At 40.9% G+C, this 20,497-nt stretch overlaps 1 protein-coding gene across 1 annotated transcript in view; it reads left to right on the top strand.

Annotated features, from left to right (window-relative positions):
* Nucleotides 1-11,520, top strand: part of LOC126416138 (uncharacterized) — an 80,741-nt gene extending 69,221 nt beyond the window's left edge. The window contains exons 5-7 of the mRNA XM_050083679.1: nucleotides 14-60; nucleotides 6,865-8,004; nucleotides 8,084-11,520. Coding sequence (XP_049939636.1) covers nucleotides 14-60; nucleotides 6,865-7,070 — 253 coding nt within the window. The 3' untranslated portion in view covers nucleotides 7,071-8,004; nucleotides 8,084-11,520. The remainder of the gene's footprint in view (nucleotides 1-13; nucleotides 61-6,864; nucleotides 8,005-8,083) is intronic.
* Nucleotides 11,521-20,497: the final 8,977 nt, after the last annotated feature.

The raw sequence follows: 20,497 nt of genomic DNA, 5'->3' as shown, positions 1-20,497 counted from the left end.
CTCTTTATTTCAGGATGCATATGGAGCCATACAGCAGCCATGATCAATCTTGGTCATCTGGTAGGTGTGCTTTCAGTTCTCTCTCTGCAAGTTTTTATGATATTTAAAGCACATATGATTCTGCAACCAGCCACTAAACTGATGAAATATTTAAATAAAATGGGGTCAGTCATAGGCGAAGCAGGTGTCAGACATCAGTTCATTGTAAAATACTGGGAAAATGCAATGAGTCAACAAATAAAATTGCTTAGAAAATACTCATGTAACCCATATTAGAATATTGTGTATCGACCAGCAGTAACAGGGATATTATACATATACAAATAATGGTAGCATTATTTATCACAGGTTTGTTTAAACTATGGAAGATTATCATAGTAATGTTTAAAAACCTGAATTGTTAGACTATTGAAGATAGAGACAAATTATCCCTCTAGAGCCTACATAAAAAATGTCAAGAATGACTAGGTATTACACTGTCCAATCTCGTTAATTTGACCACGTTTCAAAACCCTGAATAACCTCCTTTTGCAGCACAGACTGCTGCGCGATATGGAGGAAGAAAGTCAGTGGGATTCTGGAAGGTATAGACATGGATCTCGAGTCATGCCGACTCCTGTACCATGGCCAACTGTGCTAGGTTTCTCAGTTGAGGATCCATGATGTGTACAGCCCTGTTGAGGTGGTTCCACAGATTCTTGATTAGGCTTAAATGCAGGGATTTTAGTGGCCAGGTGAGTACGGTAAACTCATTCAGGTGCTCTTCGAACTGTGCTCGTACACTGGAGCTGTGGGGCATATTGCATTGTCCTGCATTTAGTGGTGAATATGGTCCCCAAGGATAGATTCATACTTGTGTTGGTGCATTGTGACTTCCAGTGTGACAAGATCACCCAGGAAGTGCCATGAAATGTTCCCTGGACCATAATGCTCACTCCTCTAGCCTACTAGACCCTTCTGATGATTGTTGCAGGGTGTTTGCTTTCAGTTGGATGGAACATAAAACATGATTCATCTAAAAAGGCCATCTGTTGCCACTCATTGGACATCCAGTTGCGGTTTTGACATGTGAATTCTGCCTTTGTCACCAATAACAGCACAATATGTGTTTATGAACGAGGCGTTTGCTGTAGAGGCCCAGTGCAGCAACATTCACTGTACGGTCATTGAGAAGACGCTGTTGGTAGCCCCTTGTTTTATCTGGGGTATCAATTTTCCAACAGTTGCTCATCTATTTGCTCGTACACATTTTTACAGCTGTTGTTCATCCCTGTCATCTATGGACTGCGGTGTACCGTAGTTTTGCACTTGCTCCAATTTTGGGTAGCACCATTTTGCCATGTACGTTATACTTTAGCCACAGCGGCACATGAAAAGTTTACAAACTTAGCCATTTTGTAAATGCATCCACTCTTGGCCTGAAAGCCAATAATTTGCCCTTTTGGATGTCAGGTAAATTGCTCCATTTCCACATTATGGCAATGACTGCACTGTTTTGTGCATCCCCCAATATCCTCTATATACCCTCCCCAATTGCTAGTGCTGCCACCTGCTATGAGAAGTCATGGAACATTGTAGTCAAACATAGGCGGTGGTCACATTAATATGACTGAGCCATGTCACTAGTCTAAAAACCAGTAACATTACCAGCTGTACCAGATGTCAAGTTGGTTTTGATTGTAGATGATAAAAATATTGCATGAAAAAGCAATGAAGGTATAGTGCAAGCAAGAGTGCTTCATCAATAATTGGTACTTAGCTTGATCATTGTCACAAAAAAATGGAAAAAAATGCAACTGACCAACCACCTGTCAGTACACAAAAGAATAAAAAAAAATAGGGAACATAAGAATAAATAAAACAATCATGCCTCAAATATTGTTTTCCTGATTTCCTGCATTACTTTGCCTCGCAAATGTCACTTTATAAGGACCAGCAGTAGTTGGACAACATGGTGGTATTCCATTTGTCTTGATAATGCTTTACCATTTGAGAAATGTTGTAGTGGAAATTGTCTCCATGTTTATATCTAATGGCACTAGGGTTATCCAGGAAGACCTCATGGTGAGCTTTGATGTTCTTTCACTCTTTACTGCGGCACCTCTGAGATACGTATCTTAACCTTGTAGGAGAGGATTTAGAACTTTTGCAAGTGAAACTCTTTGAACTTTTCCTCGCAGAAGGCTAAAACCTGTGGGATGGAAATTTCTACAAATAGATGGATGGAATGGCACACTAGGACCGGTGGTAGCCAATATGTTGGAGGGCGTTGGAAGAAGCAGCTCTTTAGTCAACGGTATGCAAATCCGCTGTTTTTTCCAGTATATAGATGATGTGTGTGTGATCTAGATGATGGCATCTGCAACACTTGTAGCACATTTGAACTCACTGCACTGAAGCATCAGTTTCACAGTGGAGATAGAAGAGAAAAACCAACTTCTGTTCAAGCAAAGGCTAGATGGCACACAAGGACAGTGTTTACTGCAAATCAACACATACAAATATACTTGAATGCTGTCATGATCCTTCACAACAAGGAGGTTCGTTGGCACAGTAGTGCACAGGACTTGAGAAATCTCCAACTGAGAGAGTTTGGCAGCAGAGTTACAGCACTTGCAGACAATCACTGCCAGGTCAAGTTTGTCATAAAACTGGAGGAGCCCAGTCCACAACTTGCAGAGGAAGAAGAGAAACCTACTGCATCTACATTTTATCCCTTGCATCAATTTAAAATATATGTGAAAAGTGGAAGAATACTCAGGTAACATAACGTCAAATGTGCATCTCATCCACCACCCAAGAAGAAAGCTTTGTCACGGTCTGTTGAGGATAACCTAGAACTCCAGAAACCAGGAATCTACTACATCCCGTGCTAGTTTGGGATATTGTACGTAGGTCATACCACCCAGATGGTTCAGGAAAGATGTGTGAACAGAAGTGGTACACAGATGAGGAATAACTGACACAGTCAGCTGCTGCAGAGCACAGTATCTCCAAAGGACATAGTTTGAATTATGACAAGAAGAAGTTATTAAAACAGACCAGTTTATTTAGGAATTACAGTTTAAAATAATCTGTAAATATCTGACTACATTATGAGCTGAAAATAAAGACATCCAATTAAGTAAGGCAGGGGATACTACCATCAGTGCACTCAAAGTATGATGACAATCTTTGAGACGATCTCTTGATGCCAAGCCAACTGAGTAGATGAGATCACACCACATGGACATACCTCCTTTCGATTAGCAGCATCCTGACCCCCACAGTGGTGTCATGGATCCTGAGGATCATGAATTGTGTTCCACTGTGTGCACCTCTCATCCCCCTGCCTCCTTTGAAGAAATGTGCCAGCATAGGTGCACCCAGGTACCAGGGGACAGTGCTTGACAGTAGAACGGAGGCTGTATATAAGATGGTAAACAGCAAAAGATAAACCAGCCTTCGGGGCTGCTACAAGATGTAAAGTAGGCAGCTTGATGAAACATCACACCATTTGGATGATGCCACCCAACTGTATACAGGTTCCAAAGAACATATCAAAAGTGTTTAATTTTGCTGGCATCATACAAAAATTTAACTTCACGTAGTGAAGTGGTGTGTGGTATTATTTTGCGTGTGTGTGTGTGTGTGTCTGTGTGTGTGTGTGTGTGTGTGGGCGCGCGCGTGTGCATATGCGCATGTGTGTGTATAGATGGTACCCCAGTCTAATTTGTAACTAAATCTTCTGGGATTATATTGCTACAAGTATAGAACTCATTATATATGACTATTTTATGTCTACCTTGTTATATATATACATAGAACCCTACAAAAAAATTGGAACTACCTCTCTTGAAGTACATGAGTCTCTCATTTATTTTGGTATCTTTTACCTCAGTAATAGAAATTGATGTAACTTTCATATCCAGCCTTTATCCTGTGGGGCTCCGAAAAATACATTACTGACAATCAGAGTGATACCACTCGTACATCACTGCAGTTATGTGAACAGTGAGTACAATTTAGAGTCGAAATTCAAAGAATTAACCCAAGAGAGGAGCATATTTAATTGCACAACACACCCTGACATTGCTATGTTCACTCTGCTAAGCAACTAACTTGAGTATGACCAGGTTCCTCATATAAGATTATGTAAATCTTTATCCTTTTTTTATAACCCTCCAAAATTAATGATTGGTTGTAGCCAAGGAATGGATTTTCTGAACAGGTTATTGTTGTGAGTACCAGAATAATTATTGAATTTATTCAGTTCAGCAGACACAAATTAATTTGATTGTTATTAAGTGGTAAGAAGAGAACAGTTAAAATCTACACAGTAAACATTAAAATAGCTTCTGTGATGGCTGGCATTCTCCTTATCCAGATGTACTGCACTAAATTCTATGTGTATCCTGTCACTAGTCTAAAAAAGTAAATAAATTAAAAAAAAGACATAAAGTGGCGATCGCTCTAGCAAGATGGAACAGTGCTGATCAAAGTATGCCAGTGGTGCCTATATTTACCAGTAATAACTGCAGCTGTACCCGGTGCTGCAGTCATTTGTCTGCATTGCTTGATGAGTTGCTATGTAGGTGACCGACGGAGCTGCAACTGCGACGATGCGCAATTATGGTAGACCACATTTTCTTGGGTAAAATTACTACCTCCATACTCCATAGCGGATAATACGAAGTGCAATGACTGCTCACTAAAGAAGTCAGAACATGAATCTCATTTCTCAGATCAAGCTTACTCTCAGTTTCTCCTACCCAGCACCAGCGGCTGCCCAATCATCTTCTTGCAACAAAATTTCCATCAATCCCCTGTCTTCCCTCCAGACATTGTGTGTGTGGGAAACATCGCCCCACGTCACACTGTTTGAGCCAATGGGTGGCTTCTGGGAGGAATTTTAAGTTGAAACGTTCTCGAGGCTTCTGCGTTGCTAACAGAACCATCGAAATGCTTCTTCAGAGTCCCATGCCAAGTGCAGGGGTGTAGGAGATTTATAAGGAATGCACCTCACCAACACGGCCGGTAGTGGTGCCAGACCCGTCTTTTGTGTTGATACGGCACCTTGGCCGCAAAAAATTGAATCTGGGGCAGATTTTCACGTAGTGGAGAAATTGCAGCTTTGAGTTATACGGTACGGGATGAGGGCGCCACGCCACCCCCCGTCCTGTACAAAGGTAATGACTGCGCACTGTCAGGGGTAGTGTGTCCACTAGCTTTCTCTCGGGCCACCTCTGGAGGCCGCTATAAACCACCCCGACTTGGCCATTCCCTCTTTGTGACTCAGTCACAGAAACCGAAGTTAACCGAATTATTTTCATCTACTAAAAAAATTGCTATTTGCGTGAAATGTAACATTTAATTTAATAACCACGTGCCCCACTTGGTTACTCCGGTTGAAGAGAACTACAAATATTCAGAATGATTCTGCAAAACCATATGCAAACTGCATGGTTGTCTATTAAAAATATAAGTTTGGCGAGTGATGTGGGTCTTGCACTCATTGTGGAGGGGACACATCGGTTGCCACAATGCAGTAGCTGTTTCACAATAACTGATTCTCTGACTATGGGGAGTTATCCTCAACTTATCACCCTGTGACAGTATAGGTTAATTATGTAAAGCCTTTATAGTTGTCAGAAATAATTGTGGAAAATGTAGTATGTGAAGACATCTTGTGCAGTTTCAAGTAATTGTGATTGTATACTATGTTCAGTTGTATCAAAAGAAATCTACTTCTTACATGGTGAAGCAAACACTGAAAATGTATGACGCTATTCACGTATGATAAATGATGTTTTATAAATACACAATGTGCATCATCTGCCTCTTAATTATTGGACTTTCGTAGCAGCACTACATTTGTTGTTTGTAGTCTCTTGAAATCACTCCACCTTGAAAGGTTTTGTTATTTGTTTATTGTTGCAAGAGTTCTCAAGGTACCATTAACTTCTGTTTATCATAAATCTCCTGATTGGAAACCAGGTGAGATCATTCTGTATTACATAAAAGTAAGTGAACAGTTGAAAGTCCAGGTTGGAGCATCAACAATATTGTGTAAAGGATGGATTGCTACTCAGCATAAAGGTGATACATTGAGTTGGAGACAGGCACAATGAAAGGACTGTCTTTCAGCCAAAGCCTTCTTCAGAAAAGAGAAATGCACACAAATTTACACAAGCAAACATACCTCACAAACACATGGCGGTTACCTCCAGCAACTCTGGCTAGAGTGGCAGTCCATTCAGTGGAGCAGAGTACCCATTTCAGCAATAATTTTATTATTTATTTGTTCCATCAGAGACGCTGACAACTAAAATTGGAAGCAATTTCATTTTGTATCCCCCAATTTTGTGAAATTCTTTTTGTTATTTGTTTTTAATTTTGCACAATATAATTGAAAGAAAATTCATTTACCAATAAAACTAAGCTAACACAGTGTCATTGGTGATCTTTGTGTCAAAGGGGCATTAAATCCTAACCATATAGCTTCATGTATTCTACATTTCTACACATGTAGAAATGAAATTGACAGTTCTTCAGTATGACTCACTCCTTAATGACTGTGCTGACTGAGTTGATGATGTGTGTTTTGCTTGACTTTCCCTAGTGCCATACAGTGTGTGTGGTATATTTCCAAGAGATAGCTTTTACATTCATTTGATTCTTTCTATTTGTGATCACTGTCCCATTGTGAACATATATTAATATAAGATATTGCAACGTTAGCCTGGCATCAGTTTTCAGTCAGTCTGTAACTTCCATTGAAACTAACTGTGTTTTAAATGTTTATCTAGTCCTCTAAGTTTGTTTTTTAATGTACAGCACTCTGAACAAGTGACGCTTGTTACATGTTACTGTTTCGTATTTCAGACATGGCGAGAAGAACAATTCAAGAACTAAATTTGCGTGCAGCAGACTCAAAATTGGCTGCTGTTCAGGCACGTAGGCGAGCCCAACGGCTCCTGGGCCCAGCTGGTATCCATAAGATACGCAGTTACATGGTGGCATTTCAGCATCAGCGATATACGGCAAAATATGGGTTTTATTCAGCGAAGTATGGGCTTCGCCAAATGTGAGCATTTTGTAGTGCTCTATGGCGAGGGATATATTCTGCACAGGGGAAAACAATTCACACTTGATATTTATCCTTTGCTCCAAAGATAAGATGCGGAGAGTCTGAAAATCAATGTAGGACTGATAGTAAAATGAAAAAAAGCTGACATGAACTTGACACTTTCACCATTAGAAGATTTTTCCGTAGGAGTGAAGCGAAAAGGGAGTGAAACTTTAAAAAGATGGAATATAGAGAGTACTACATCAGTCATTCTTAACCCTTGTCAGAGGTACTGAAAAAAAAAAAAAAGAAAAAAAAATGTTTGAAGAGAAGAACTGACAATAAAATGTGAGAGGCAAAATAGCAGCTTTGAAGTTGTGGAAGTGGTGGAAAAAGCATTTGTAAGTGAATAAAATTAACAAAAGTTGCTAGGCAAGAAGTCACAAACAGACAAAGTGTGTGTAAATGGGGCAGTTAAGAATTAACATGGCAAATATGTATTTTATGTCCAGCCCTGGAATCAGAAAGGGATGAAAACAGAAGGTAGGAAGAGGAGAAGGGTTAGTATAAATTAAGGTGTGGCCTGAGTACCATAACCACACCATATGAGTATATAATGTAGGCGTCTTGTACCCAGTAACTTTTATATATTAAAAAAAGTAGCCTGACTAGTAAGCAGACTATAGTTCATCTTCTAAATTTTCTGTGATGTGTTAGTGTAATTTGGAAAAGTCCATTTGCTTTGAAGAATACAGCACAGTAAAGATACTAATTTGTAACACAGCTGTGAATGAATTCCAAGATTGGTTCCACTATCTGCACTTGTGGCAAACATGACATAAATTTGTAACACAGCTGTGAGTGAATTCCAAGATTGGTTCTACTGTTTGTGCTCGTGGCAAACTGACATAAACAGTATTCAGTACCATTCATGAAATGGTAATCACTATTGCATGGTTCTACTGTTTGTGCTCGTGGCAAACTGACATAAACAGTATTCAGTACCATTCATGAAATGGTAATCACTATTGCAAGGTTAACATTATTTTTTGTTTAAAATTTGCTTTTGACAACATGTCTGATTGCTAACTCCTTTTTCCACGATAACCTGCAGTAGTTGATGTGGATATAATATATATATCGACCAGTGGTATTGTGCCTCGTATCTACTTCATTCAAATCTTGTTTTGATTACTGGTCGCACCAGGTATGTTGTGCTTCCCATGAACTATCCTTCAAGTTGTGTAATTAAAGGTTGAGGAAATAGACATTTAAAACTGCTTCTTCAAATTACTGTTGCACCTGATTAAATTTACACTGATGAGCCATAACATAATGATACCCTGTGTAATAGCATGTTAGTCCACTTTCCAAATACAGCACAGCAGTGAATCTGCAAGTCCTTGATAGCTTTCTAAAAGTATGTAGCTTTCTAGAAGTACGTCACACCAGATGTCCACTGACAGATCACTAAATTCCCACAAATCATGAGGTGGTGGTTTGTGGGCACAAAATCGGCACCCAATAAGTGTTCCAGTGGGTACGGATCGGGCATTTTCTGATGAAGATATCAGTGTGATTTCACTATGATGCTCCTCAAATAGCTGCAGCATGATTCTGGCCTTGTGTCGTGGAAAGTTATCTGCTGGAAGAGGTCATTGCCATCAGAGAAGACTTCAACAATGAAGAGATGCAGGTGGTCAGCAGTCATGTTCACATGGTTCACTGCTGTCATAGTGTGTTTGAGTACTACCATACGTCCTATAGGAGCCCAACTCTATACAGCCTATAGCACAATTCTGCCCTCACCGGCTTGAACCTGTGGTGCAGTGCACATTTCAAGCAGCCATCCACCTGGACTATGGGGTGTAAGGACTCAACCATCGACCTGGTGTAACAGGTTTTTGTTCATTCCACGGACAATACATTTCTATTGATCTACAGTGAAAACTCAGTGATGCTGTGCCCACTGCAGTTGTAACTCACAATGTTATTAGGTCAGCACAAGAACATGGGGTTGTGTGATAGAGCTCCACATTCAGCAGTGGCCTTTGAATGGTCTGCTCCCAAACACTTGTGCCTGGTTCAGCATTGTCCTCTGTCGTCAGATCAGCCACATAGTGCTGCCTGTCTGGATTACATACTGGGGTATCCTCCAACCTCTACATTTTGTGATGAGATGCGGCCTTCCAGTAGCATACAGCTTATGCGTTATTCCACCATCCTTCAACTACTTCCATAGGTGCTCATGACAGTGGCACGCGAACAGGTGACCAGATTTGGTGTTTCAAAAATTCTCGTTTCCAGCCGCAGTGCCACAACAATGTGCCATTTGTCAAAACCACTTGCATCAGTGGATTTTCGCATTTGCAGCCTGGTATCTTCGCTATAATGACTGCCCATTCATCTCCCATCCACTTACATTCTTTCCTTACTGCATCCTGTGCCTGCAACACCACCAGGAGGCATTCAAACATGTGAGGGCAGTTGTCATATTGTTTTGATTCATGATTGTATTATCAGTAGTGACGTACAGTAGTTTAAACAACTTCAGTTATACTTCTTGAGAATTAGGAGGCACAACATAACTGACTGTTACATGCTTGAGCTCTAGTAGCAAAGCATAAATCTTCCAAAGTTTTTCTTACACAGATTTGTACGCAGTTAATGATAATGGTAATAGATCACTCTTGCAGTGCCATTTTTTCTCATTGTTTTTGGAGAGAACATAATTTTAAATTAAATTGTTGAACTGTTTAAAACTTTCAGTAAAATTTCTTCTGTTAAGGACCTCATGCTACAATAATGTATGAAGTATATAATTAAAACAGACTTCAAGAGAGAGAAAAATTTGAATGAGGATTTTTAAAGAAAAAGTGATACATATTTGACTACAGTTCTGTTGAGACATTCAGAACGTCTATTCTTAAAATCTTTATTGTGTTTAAAAACTGTGTACTAAGTTTAGTGATACAGCAAGAGAGTGTTACTGTTTGCTTCATAATTTGGAAGATATTGGCAGTGAAAGTAACTTGTGCAAAAAGTCCTCAACTCATGCCACATTTTGTGTCATTAAACTTTTTCAGATATACAGAAAATAAGATAAAATAAGTTGAGCAGTCAAATGAAAACCAAACACCCACCATGAGATTGTTTGTGCTGCAGGTGGCCCTACTGTTGATTATTTTGACATTGTCATTGCTATGGTTGGGGTACAGCATTGTATTACATCATTGGTTCATGCAGTTGTTGGGTTACGATCTTGGTTGTTGGTGGACTGAGCAATTGTGTTCATCCAGTTATTGACATTGAGATGAGCCAAGAAGAGCAGACACACATGGTCAGTTTTCAGGTGGCTGAGGGTGCTGGAGTATGTGAAATTCATCGTCACATGTCTACTGTGTGTGGTGAACACTGCATATCCCTGCCGTGTTCACGAGTGATGTAAGAAGAGGTTCCAGGAATGGTGCACATCACTGCAAGATGATTGGCAGGCCCTCTGAGCCATTATGCCTGATGTGTTGGAGTAGATTGATGGCCTTATCATCCAGGGAGACACACGAATCCCGGATGAAATTCATATTCTCATTGTCATTAGCCATCGCTCCTTGTATGCTATTTCCAAAGACCACTTGCAGTACTGCAAAATTTGTGCACAATAGATGCTACATCACCTGACAGAGGGACAAAAGATCGACAGAATAGCATCAAGTCTGAGTCATCTGCTAAGGTGCCATGAGGTGAGGCATGTGTTCCTGTCCTGTATCATCACAGGAGATGAAGCATGGGGCCACCATTACGAGCCCCAAGGCAAGTGGCAAAGCCAACAGCGGAAACATCCAACATATCCCCCGCCCTCAGAAGTCCAAAGATGTACACACAAGTTCAATTAAGGTCATGATGATCTCCTCCTTTGATAGCAGGGGCCCTCAGTGTGCAGTGTGCAGCCCTGTCAAGACACTTTGCAGAAACTGTGACACACCGTAAGTCAAAATGCAGAAAAATGCTGTTAGACGGAATCATCCTGTTTCACGATAATGCACTGCCAGTCAGATGAAGGCTACACTTAAGTGATTTGGTTGTGAAACACTGCAATATCATCCATACAGCCTGGATTTTTCACCATGTGATTTTCACATCTTTGATGTCCTGAAGAAAGATGTGTGGATGTTGGTTTCAATTGGGTGAGGAAGTGCAAGAGTGGGTATGGTTAAGGATCCATCAGTAGCCAACAACATTCCGTGAAACAAGGATTTGACAGTCTCATCTCCCAGTGGGATAAATGTCTGAATGAGTGTGGTTGGAATGGAACCAGTCCATGGTTCCATTGTGATGGGTGTTCAGTTTTCATTTGACTGCCCCTCACACAGCAGTTTCCTACAGTGAAATCTGTAATTCACTAAATGTTTCCGTAGTTGAATTTGTTTTTTGTACTCATTGTCACCTGAAGAATAAAAGGACAGTAATCATCAGTAGTATATAAATCCAAATGAGATCCAGACCGTATAAAATTGACAAATTCATCCTTACTTGAATTATTTTTCACATTGTCGAAATCACAGATGTTCAAATGAAACTTCTTTCTTGATGACGCCAAACCGCTTTCTGATTACAACAGCAGCAGTACAGTTGTAAGTAAGCTCTTGCAAATGATCTCCGAACGTTCCCCTCTTTGCAATGCAGAGATACTAACATTTTTGCCTTCATTTGATTTGATAGTGGTTTGAACTTGTTGCACAAATTTGCATCATTACTATATTTATCTCTAAAAGGGTTAAACTGTTTAACTGCTCTGGTGACATATAATGTTCTTTCCAATTAGTCAGTGCCATATTTTGACAACTGGTGATGTCCCTCGCATCCAAGGGCTGTCAAATAAATGATTACTTGTAGGAACAGAAATCATACAGTGGCCGCAGAAGTAAACAATATGGTGTCAACCTCCTCCTCCTGACTTACGTAAAGAAGTCTATTTTGTCTAACTGATATAATATATTGCTGTCAATTTAGTTTGAGCATATGTATGGATTTTTTAAATAATTCAGTCATCCCAACCCCTCAACACTAATTGAGACTAGTCATCAGAAATGTGCAACATCTTTATATCTGTTGCAAATTAATAATTTTTGTACTGTCTGGAGAAATGTAACATAATTTTTTCAATCTCTGTCATCCTGAAGATGATTGCTGCCTCTCCCCTTCAAAAAATGGTTACTCACAAAGATTAAAAATGATTAGTCACACCTTCGTGGAAATAAAAAAACTGACCTTCTCTCCTACATAACAAATTTAAGATATATTTTTATTGGCCAAATGAAAATTAAATAAAAAAATTATTTAATGTTACACCTCCTATTTGTAACAAGCTCTCCTGTAATTAGATGAACCCTTTTCACAGTCAGTAACTACAGATTAAATTTTGAGAAAAATAACTCTCAGTTTAATGGCTGTCAGAACTTATATCACATCGCATTTGTTGTTCTCTGTTATCTTCATTCATTTAATTAATTAATTAATTCATCTGCATTCATTTCATTAATTAATGATTCCACTCAATATGTTCTACAGTTCTCACCAACAAGAACCCTCAGACGTGGAAAGAATTGAGGTGTTTACTAACCACAGAAACTTAATGTGTACACTGCACAAACAATAAACTGTCGAAACACGGCTTAATACCGTTTCTTGTTGCTCTAGCCTCATGAAACCTAGTAAAGTAGAGGAAAAGTTACCACTTGTAAAAACCTGTTGCTTTCTCAGTTACTGCAAATGTTTCTGTTTATCTTATAAAAATATAGCTTAACATTTAAACTTAAACAGGGGAATATCTGGGATGGAATAACAGTGTAAAGTGGATAGATTACTGCTCACCGGATAGAGAAGGCACTGAGTGGCAGACAGGCACATTGTGAAAAGAAAAAAAGGGGGTTTGGGGATGAAGGACATGTTTCAGGGAGAGTTCTTCACTTGCACAATACAGAACAACTGGTGTTAGTGGGTAGAGTACAGATGGGTCAAATGGTGAAGCAGTTGTAGAAGTCAAACACACTATGTTGTGTTGCATGCTCAGCAGATGGATGGTCCAGCTGTCTCTTGGCCACAGCTTGCAGTAGCAGCTTGTTAGTGGTCATACCCACAAAGAAAGCTGCATCATGGTGTATACACTCTGTGACCCGGGAAAATTATGGGAATTTTTTTGTCCGGGAAACACCTGGGGATTATTTAAAATTCCAGGAGTTTTTTTCTTTGTTTTAGTCTTCAGTTCAGTTTTTGTAATTTTGACTGGTAAGAACTAATACTATAACACAAAATTTTACTTTAGCCTGCTACTGCAGAATAATACTGCAGCAGTAATACATAAATGAGGGAACAACACCAAAATTAAAATTTACTTGCAAAGAAAATGCGCCATTTACAACAGTAATACTCAGTGCCTACACAAAGGTCTCCCGATAGCAAAATAAGCAAACACTTTAGGACAAAGACTATGCAAAAACTACCTGACCATAGTATTATTGCACTTGGCCTCTCGTGGCCAGTATGAGAAACACATGGTGACGTGACAGTAAACAAGTACAGTGGTGACTTAAGAAAAGTACCTAATACTGTGAATGATCTCGAGACAGTTGTATGTATACTATCAAGTGGCTCAGTGCGTTCTTGTGAGACATCACAATAAAACTCATGATAAGCCAACTGACATGCCCTCACTCCTAGGTGCAATGGTATTGTGGTCAGCTAATAATTGATAACATCAAACTGCTTTCGATGAATGTGACATCACAACTGTTTACATTTCTAATAGGTCACAGGAAAATATTGCAAATGGTGGTTTGAGAAGCATTACTTTCAAAGTAAATTTCCTTTTACACAAGATGAATTCTATTACATATGAGGATGCATGATAAATTTCTTAAATCATGGAGCAAAATGAAACAATGGAAAATCCAAGATGGAATAATGACAATATTATGAAAAGGATATTCTGCTACTTACCATATAGCAGAGATGTTTAGTCGCAGACAGGGACACAGAAAGACTACTAAACCCTTAATCTTCCAGCCAGGAGGTCTTCTTCTGAAACAGACAACATACACACACACACATTCACTCAAATGCAGCTCACACTCATGACCACTGCCTCTGGCTTCTGAGGTCAGACGGAGAGCAACTGCACTTGATGGGAGAAGCAGTCTGGGTGGTGGAGGCAGGAAGGAAGCTGAGGTGGAGAGAGGGAAGAAGAGCAGGGTACGGATGGGGACAGTAAAGTGCTGTTTGTGGAAGCATACAGGGACAAGGTGGAGAGAGGATAGGGGAGCTAGGTGTCAAGGTTAGATAGACGGTGGAATGAGAGCACAAAAGGAGAGAACTAAAAAGACAGTGGGTGTCCTTGTGGAATAGATGGCTGTGGAGTGGGAACAGGGAAGAGATAGGTGAATGAAGGACAATGACTAATGAAGGTTGAGGCCAGGAGGGCTATGGGAATGTAGGATAAATTGTAGGGAAGGTTCCCACTTATGCAGTTCAGAAAAGTTGGTGTTGGTAGGAAGGATCCTAATGGCACAGACCATGAAGCAGTCATTAAAATGAAGAATGTTGTGAAGGGCAGAGTGTTCAACAACTGAATGGTCCAGCTATTTCTTGGCCACAGTTTGTTGGTGGCCATTCATGTGTATGGTTGTCATGCCCATGTAGACTGAAGCACAGTGGTTGCAGCTTAGCTTGTAGATCACATGACTGGTTTAACAGGTAGCCTTGTCTTTGATGGGATAGGTGATGCATGTGACTGAACTGGAGTATGTGATGGTGAAAGGGTGTATGGATCTGTTGCAGGGATACGAGCACAGGTTGTGTAGTGATGGGCGGGGATATTATGTAGGTTTGGTGGCCGGAAGAATACCACTGTGGGATGTTGAGGAGGATAGTGGGTGAGAGATTTCTCATTTCAGGGTACAATGAGAGGTAGCTGAAACCTCACTCTGCTCTGCTCATCACTACTGATGCCACCTCGCTTTACAGTAACATCCCTAATGCCCATGGCCTAACCGCTATTGAACACTATCTTTCCCAGTGCCCAACAACATGCAGTGTCCTTCATGGTCACCAACTACATCCTCACCAACAATTACTTCTCCTTTAAAGGCATCACTTGTAAACAATTCTGGGGCACAGCAGTGGGCACCCGCATGGCACCATCCTAAGCCAACTTAATCATGGGCCACCTAGAGGAATCCTTCCTAAGCTCCCAGAATCCCAAACCCCTCACCTGGTTAGAATTCAGAAATATCATCTTTGTTTTCTGGATTGAGGGTGAGGACATCCTATCCATTCCTCCAGAACCTCAACACCTTGTCCCTCATTTTCTTCATGTGGTGCTCCTCAACCCAACAACACACCTTCTTCATTGTTGACTTCTACCTCAAAGATGGCTACATCAATACTCCATCCATATAAAACCTACCAACCACCAACAATACCTCCATTTCATCAGGTGCTACCCATTCTATACCAAGAAGTCCCTTCCATATGGCCTAGCCAGCTGTGGCCGTCACATCTGTAGTGACGATCATTTCCTCTTGAAATATATCAAGGGTCTCAGTGTTTCCTTCACAGACTGTAATTACCATCCCAACAGAGACAGAAACAGATCTCTTATGCCTTATCCCTCCAGTCACTCACTACCTCTCAAAGTCCTCCCATCCAGCCACAAAGAAGCATTCACCTCGTGCCTCAGTACCACCCAGGACTGGAGCACCTGAATCACATTCTCTGCCAGGGTTTTTGACTACCTCTTGTCATGCCTTGAAATGAGGAGTGTCCTATCCACTTCCTTCCCACCCCTTCCACAGTGGTATTCTGCCACCCACCAAACCTATACAATATACTCATCCATCCTTACACAACCGCTGCTCCCCAAGCCTCATGGCTTATATCCTGTAATAGATCTAAATGCAAGACCTGTCCCATACATCCTCCCACCACCACCTGCAGTCCAGTCACAAGCATCTCCTATCCCATCAAAGGCAGGGCTACCCGTGAAACCAGTCATGTGATCTACAAGCTAAGCTGCAGCCATTTTGCTTCTTTCCACGAGGGCATGACAACCAACGAGCTGTCTGTCCATGTGAATGGCCATCTACAAACTGTGTCCAAGAAACAGCTGGACCACCCAGTTGCTGAGCATCCTGCCCATCACAATACTCTTCATTTAAAGACTGTTCCACAGCCTCTGCCATCTGGATCCTTCCTACCAACAGCAGCTTTTCTGAGTTGCATGGGTGGGTGGGAACACCCCCCCCCCCCCCCCCCCCCACACACACACACAATTTATCCTGTGTTCCCGTAGCCCTCCTGGCCTCAGCCTTTGTTAGTCATTGTCTTTCAACCACGTGTTGCTTCCCTGTTCTCACACCACAGCCTTCTGTTCCACAAGTACACCCTCAGTTTTTTCTTACTTCACTCCTTTTCCTCCCTCACTCTGACCTCTGTCTAACCTTCTGACTGCACCTACCTGACCTACCCTCTCTCCACCTCATCCTTGTACTCTCCCACATCAACACTTAACCATCTCCCACTCTTGTTTGCTCTCCCTCCCCATCCCCACCCCAGCCACCTCCTTAACCCCACATCTAGATTGCTTCTCCCATTATGCGGAGTTGCTTACAGTCAGAGACCGTGGTCGTGTTTGTGTGTGTGTGTGTGTGTGTGTGTGTGTGTGTGTGTTTTGCTTATTTAAGAAGGAGGTCTTCTGGCTGAAAGCTTATGGGTTTAGTAATCTTTTCGTTGTGCCTTTCTGCAACTCAGCATCTCCATTATATAGTGAGTACCACTCTATCCTTTTCATACTATTAAATCATGGAGCTTTTTATACTCATTCAGAACTTAACAGTTTGAGGATCAGCCACTTATACCAATTTTGAACCCCGAAGACTAGCCATTTATAGCATTATTTAAAATTTTACTGGCAAATATGAGTTTTATATGTTGTTGTTGTGGTTGTGGTCTTCAGTCCGGAGACTGGTTTGATGCAGATCTCCACGCTATTCTATCCTGTGCAAGCTTCTTCATCTCCCAGTACCTACTGCAACCTACGTCCTTCTGAATCTGTTTAGTGTATTCATCTCTTGGTCTCCCTCTACGATTTTTACTCTCCACGCTGCCCTCCAATACTAAATTGGTGATCCCTTGATGCCTCAGAATATGCCCTACCAACCGATCCCTTCTTCTAGTCATGTTGTGCCACAAATTTCTCTTCTCTCCAATTCTATTCAATACCTCCTCATTAGTTATGTGATCTACCCATCTAATCGGCACTTCGCCAGAAGATGACGAGTATGTCACTCGTCGAAACGTCGCAGTTTGAAGACACCGCCACCCGGCTGGAAGCCCGAGAACTCTTCACCAAGAATTTGTATGATTACTTTTATGAATTTCCAAATATGACAGCAGACTTTTGCAGGATAGAGCCCCATGAAGAAACATATAAAATCTTCTGTAGCACCACATTTCAAAAGCTTCTATTCTCTTCTTGTCTAAACTATTTATCGTCCACGTTTCACTTCCATACATGGCTACACTCCATACAAATGCTTTCAGAAACGACTTCCTGACTCTCAAATCTGTAATCAATGTTAACAAATTTCTCTTCTTCAGAAACGCTTTCCTTGCCATTGCCAGTCTACATTTTATACCCTCTCTACTTCGACCATCATCAGTTATTTTGCTCCCCAAATAGCAAAGCTCATATACTACTTTAAGTGTCTCATTTCCTAATCTAATTCCCTCAGCATCACCCAACTTAATTTGACTACATTCCTTTATCCTCGTTTTCCTTTTGTTGATGTTCATTTTATATCCTCCTTTCAAGACACTGTCCATTCCGTTCAACTGCTCATCCAAGTCCTTTGCTGTCTCTGACAGAATTACAATGTCATTGGTGAACCTCAAAGTTTTTATTTCTTCTCCATGGATTTTAAAACCTACTCCGAATTTTTCTTTTGTTTCCTTTACTGCTTGCTCAATATACAGATTGAATAACATCGGGGAGAGGCTACAACCCTGTCTCACTCCCTTCCGAAACACTGCTTCCCTTTCATGCCCCTTGACTCTTATAACTGCCATCTGCTTTCAGTACAAATTGTAAATAGCCTTTCGCTCCCTGTATTTTACCCCTGCCACCTTTAGAATTTGAAAGAGAGTATTCCAGTCAACATTGTCAAAAGCTTTCTCTAAGTTTATATCAGGCTCTTTTAATAAGTAATGCCCCACATTTTTTTCTCAGAACATATTTATTGTTAAGAGCCAGAATTTGGTGATAATATACACCAACATGTCTTGGCCATGTCCTATTTTTCTATGTTGTCTCCATCACATTCTATGGCCGTATGCCAGTGTTGTGGAAGAGCATTTATTCCCTTCTTGTAAAAGCTCTTGTTGTGTAGGCGTAACCATGTTTTCACTGCTTGACTGACACACTCATCATCTTTGAAGTATGTTCCACATAGAAAATCTTTAAGTGGCCCACAGAGATGGAAGTCTGAGTTTGCCAGGTCTAGACTGGAGGGTGGATGAAGCAGTGATGTCGAACCCAGGTTCTCAGACTTGTGTGTGGGCATGCATTATCGTGTAGGAGCAAGATTTTTGCTAAATTCTTGTTCATAGTAAATGGTGCTTTAGTTCATTCAGAAACTTCACGTATGGCTCTGAATTGATGGTTGACCCTCTTGGCATCACATCCACGAGAATGACGCCATCATAATCCCCAAAGACTGTCACCATGACTTTTCCGGCAGAGGGGGTTGTCTTGAATTTCTTCTTTTGTGGTGAACGAAGATGATGCCACTCAATGGACTACGTTTTTGTTTCTGGCACAAAGTGATGCACCCAGCTTTCATCCCCCAGTCTGTGACAGAAAGGTCTCTCTGTCAGTCTCAAAATGCCGCAACAATTCAGATGAAATGGCCTTTCTTTGAATCTTGTGGACCACTGTGAGCATTCGTGGAACCCATCATGAGCACCTCTTTGAATATCCGAGAGTCTCGATCATTGCAGATGCACTTCCAATGCTGACCAATAACTGTAGAGAAAATTGTCGAGTCGTGATGTGCCGTTCGGGACAAATAATGCCATGCGCACTAGTCAGCATGTCTGAAGCAGTAACTCTGACAGGGTGTCCTGAGCATGGCTGATCTTGGAGTTCTGTTTCTGCATTTCCTGAGGCTGTAATTTTCTTTACCCATCACCCAACTGTACTCCTATCAACTGCAGCATTGCCGTACACTGCACACAAACGTTTATGGATGTTTACCACGGTGTCTTTTTCTGCACACAAGAATTCAGTAACAGCGCACTGCTTATAATGTGAGTTGTATGTAGACACCATTTTGACGCAGTACTACGGCTCTTCCATCTGCCAGAATGGTTCAAAACTTCACCGGCGCATAGAACAAACATTACATGTGAATCACCAACAAGGATGTTTGTCTATGTATATTAATGGCTTTTTTTTTTTTTTTTTTTTTTTTTTTTTTTAAATGTGGATTATATGTGAAAGCTTAGTTCCTTGTAGCTATACTGATATATATTATTTTAAACCTTTAACTTTTCATACTTGTGTGTTCGCACTACTTAACAGTGATGTTGCTATTGGGTGACCACATCATGTGCCCTATTCTGTGAATATCTGCTGTCATGGCTAACAGGAACACGTGACTTGAGGTGTAATCGACTGACAAAAGTGCATAGCAGTGTGCAATCTTAATTTCACTGTTTCGGAAGCTACCTTGTGGTATTTGTTTTTATACCTTCATAATACGAAAATATGCAATGTACAAGTTGCTGTGCATCAAAGAGGCAGAATACCAGTGGGTCAGCCACTTATACCAATTTTGGACCCCGAAGACTAGCCATTTATAGCATTATTTAAAATTTTACTGGCAAAAACGTGTTTTATATGTTGTTGTTGTCTTCAATCCAGAGACTGGTTTGATGCAGCTCTCCACGCTATTCTATCCTGTGCAACCTTCTTTGTCTCCCAGTACTTACTGCAACCTACATCGTTCTGAATCTGCTTAGTGTATTCGTCTCTTGGTCTCCGTCTACGATTTTTACCCTCCACACTGCCCTCCAATACTAAATTGGTGATCCCTTGAAGCCTCAGAACATGTCATACCAACCGATCCCTTCTTCTAGTCAAGTTGTGTCACAAATTCCTCTTCTCCCCAGTTCTGTTCATTACCTCCTCATCAGTTACATGATCTACCCATATAATCTTCAGACAAGGGAAAATCCAGGATGGAATGTAACAATACCAGAGAAGGAAAGTTGCTACTCACCATATATCGGAGATGCTGAGTCGCGATAGGCACAATAAAAAGATTCACACCATTCTAGCACACACGTCTGCAGTCTCAGAGAGCTGAGACCACACTGCAAACAGCAGTACCAGTG

This window comes from Schistocerca serialis, chromosome 8 (genome assembly GCF_023864345.2).
Source record: "Schistocerca serialis cubense isolate TAMUIC-IGC-003099 chromosome 8, iqSchSeri2.2, whole genome shotgun sequence".
Lineage (NCBI taxonomy): Eukaryota > Metazoa > Arthropoda > Insecta > Orthoptera > Acrididae > Schistocerca > Schistocerca serialis.
This window is presented reverse-complemented; position numbering and strand designations above follow the sequence as displayed.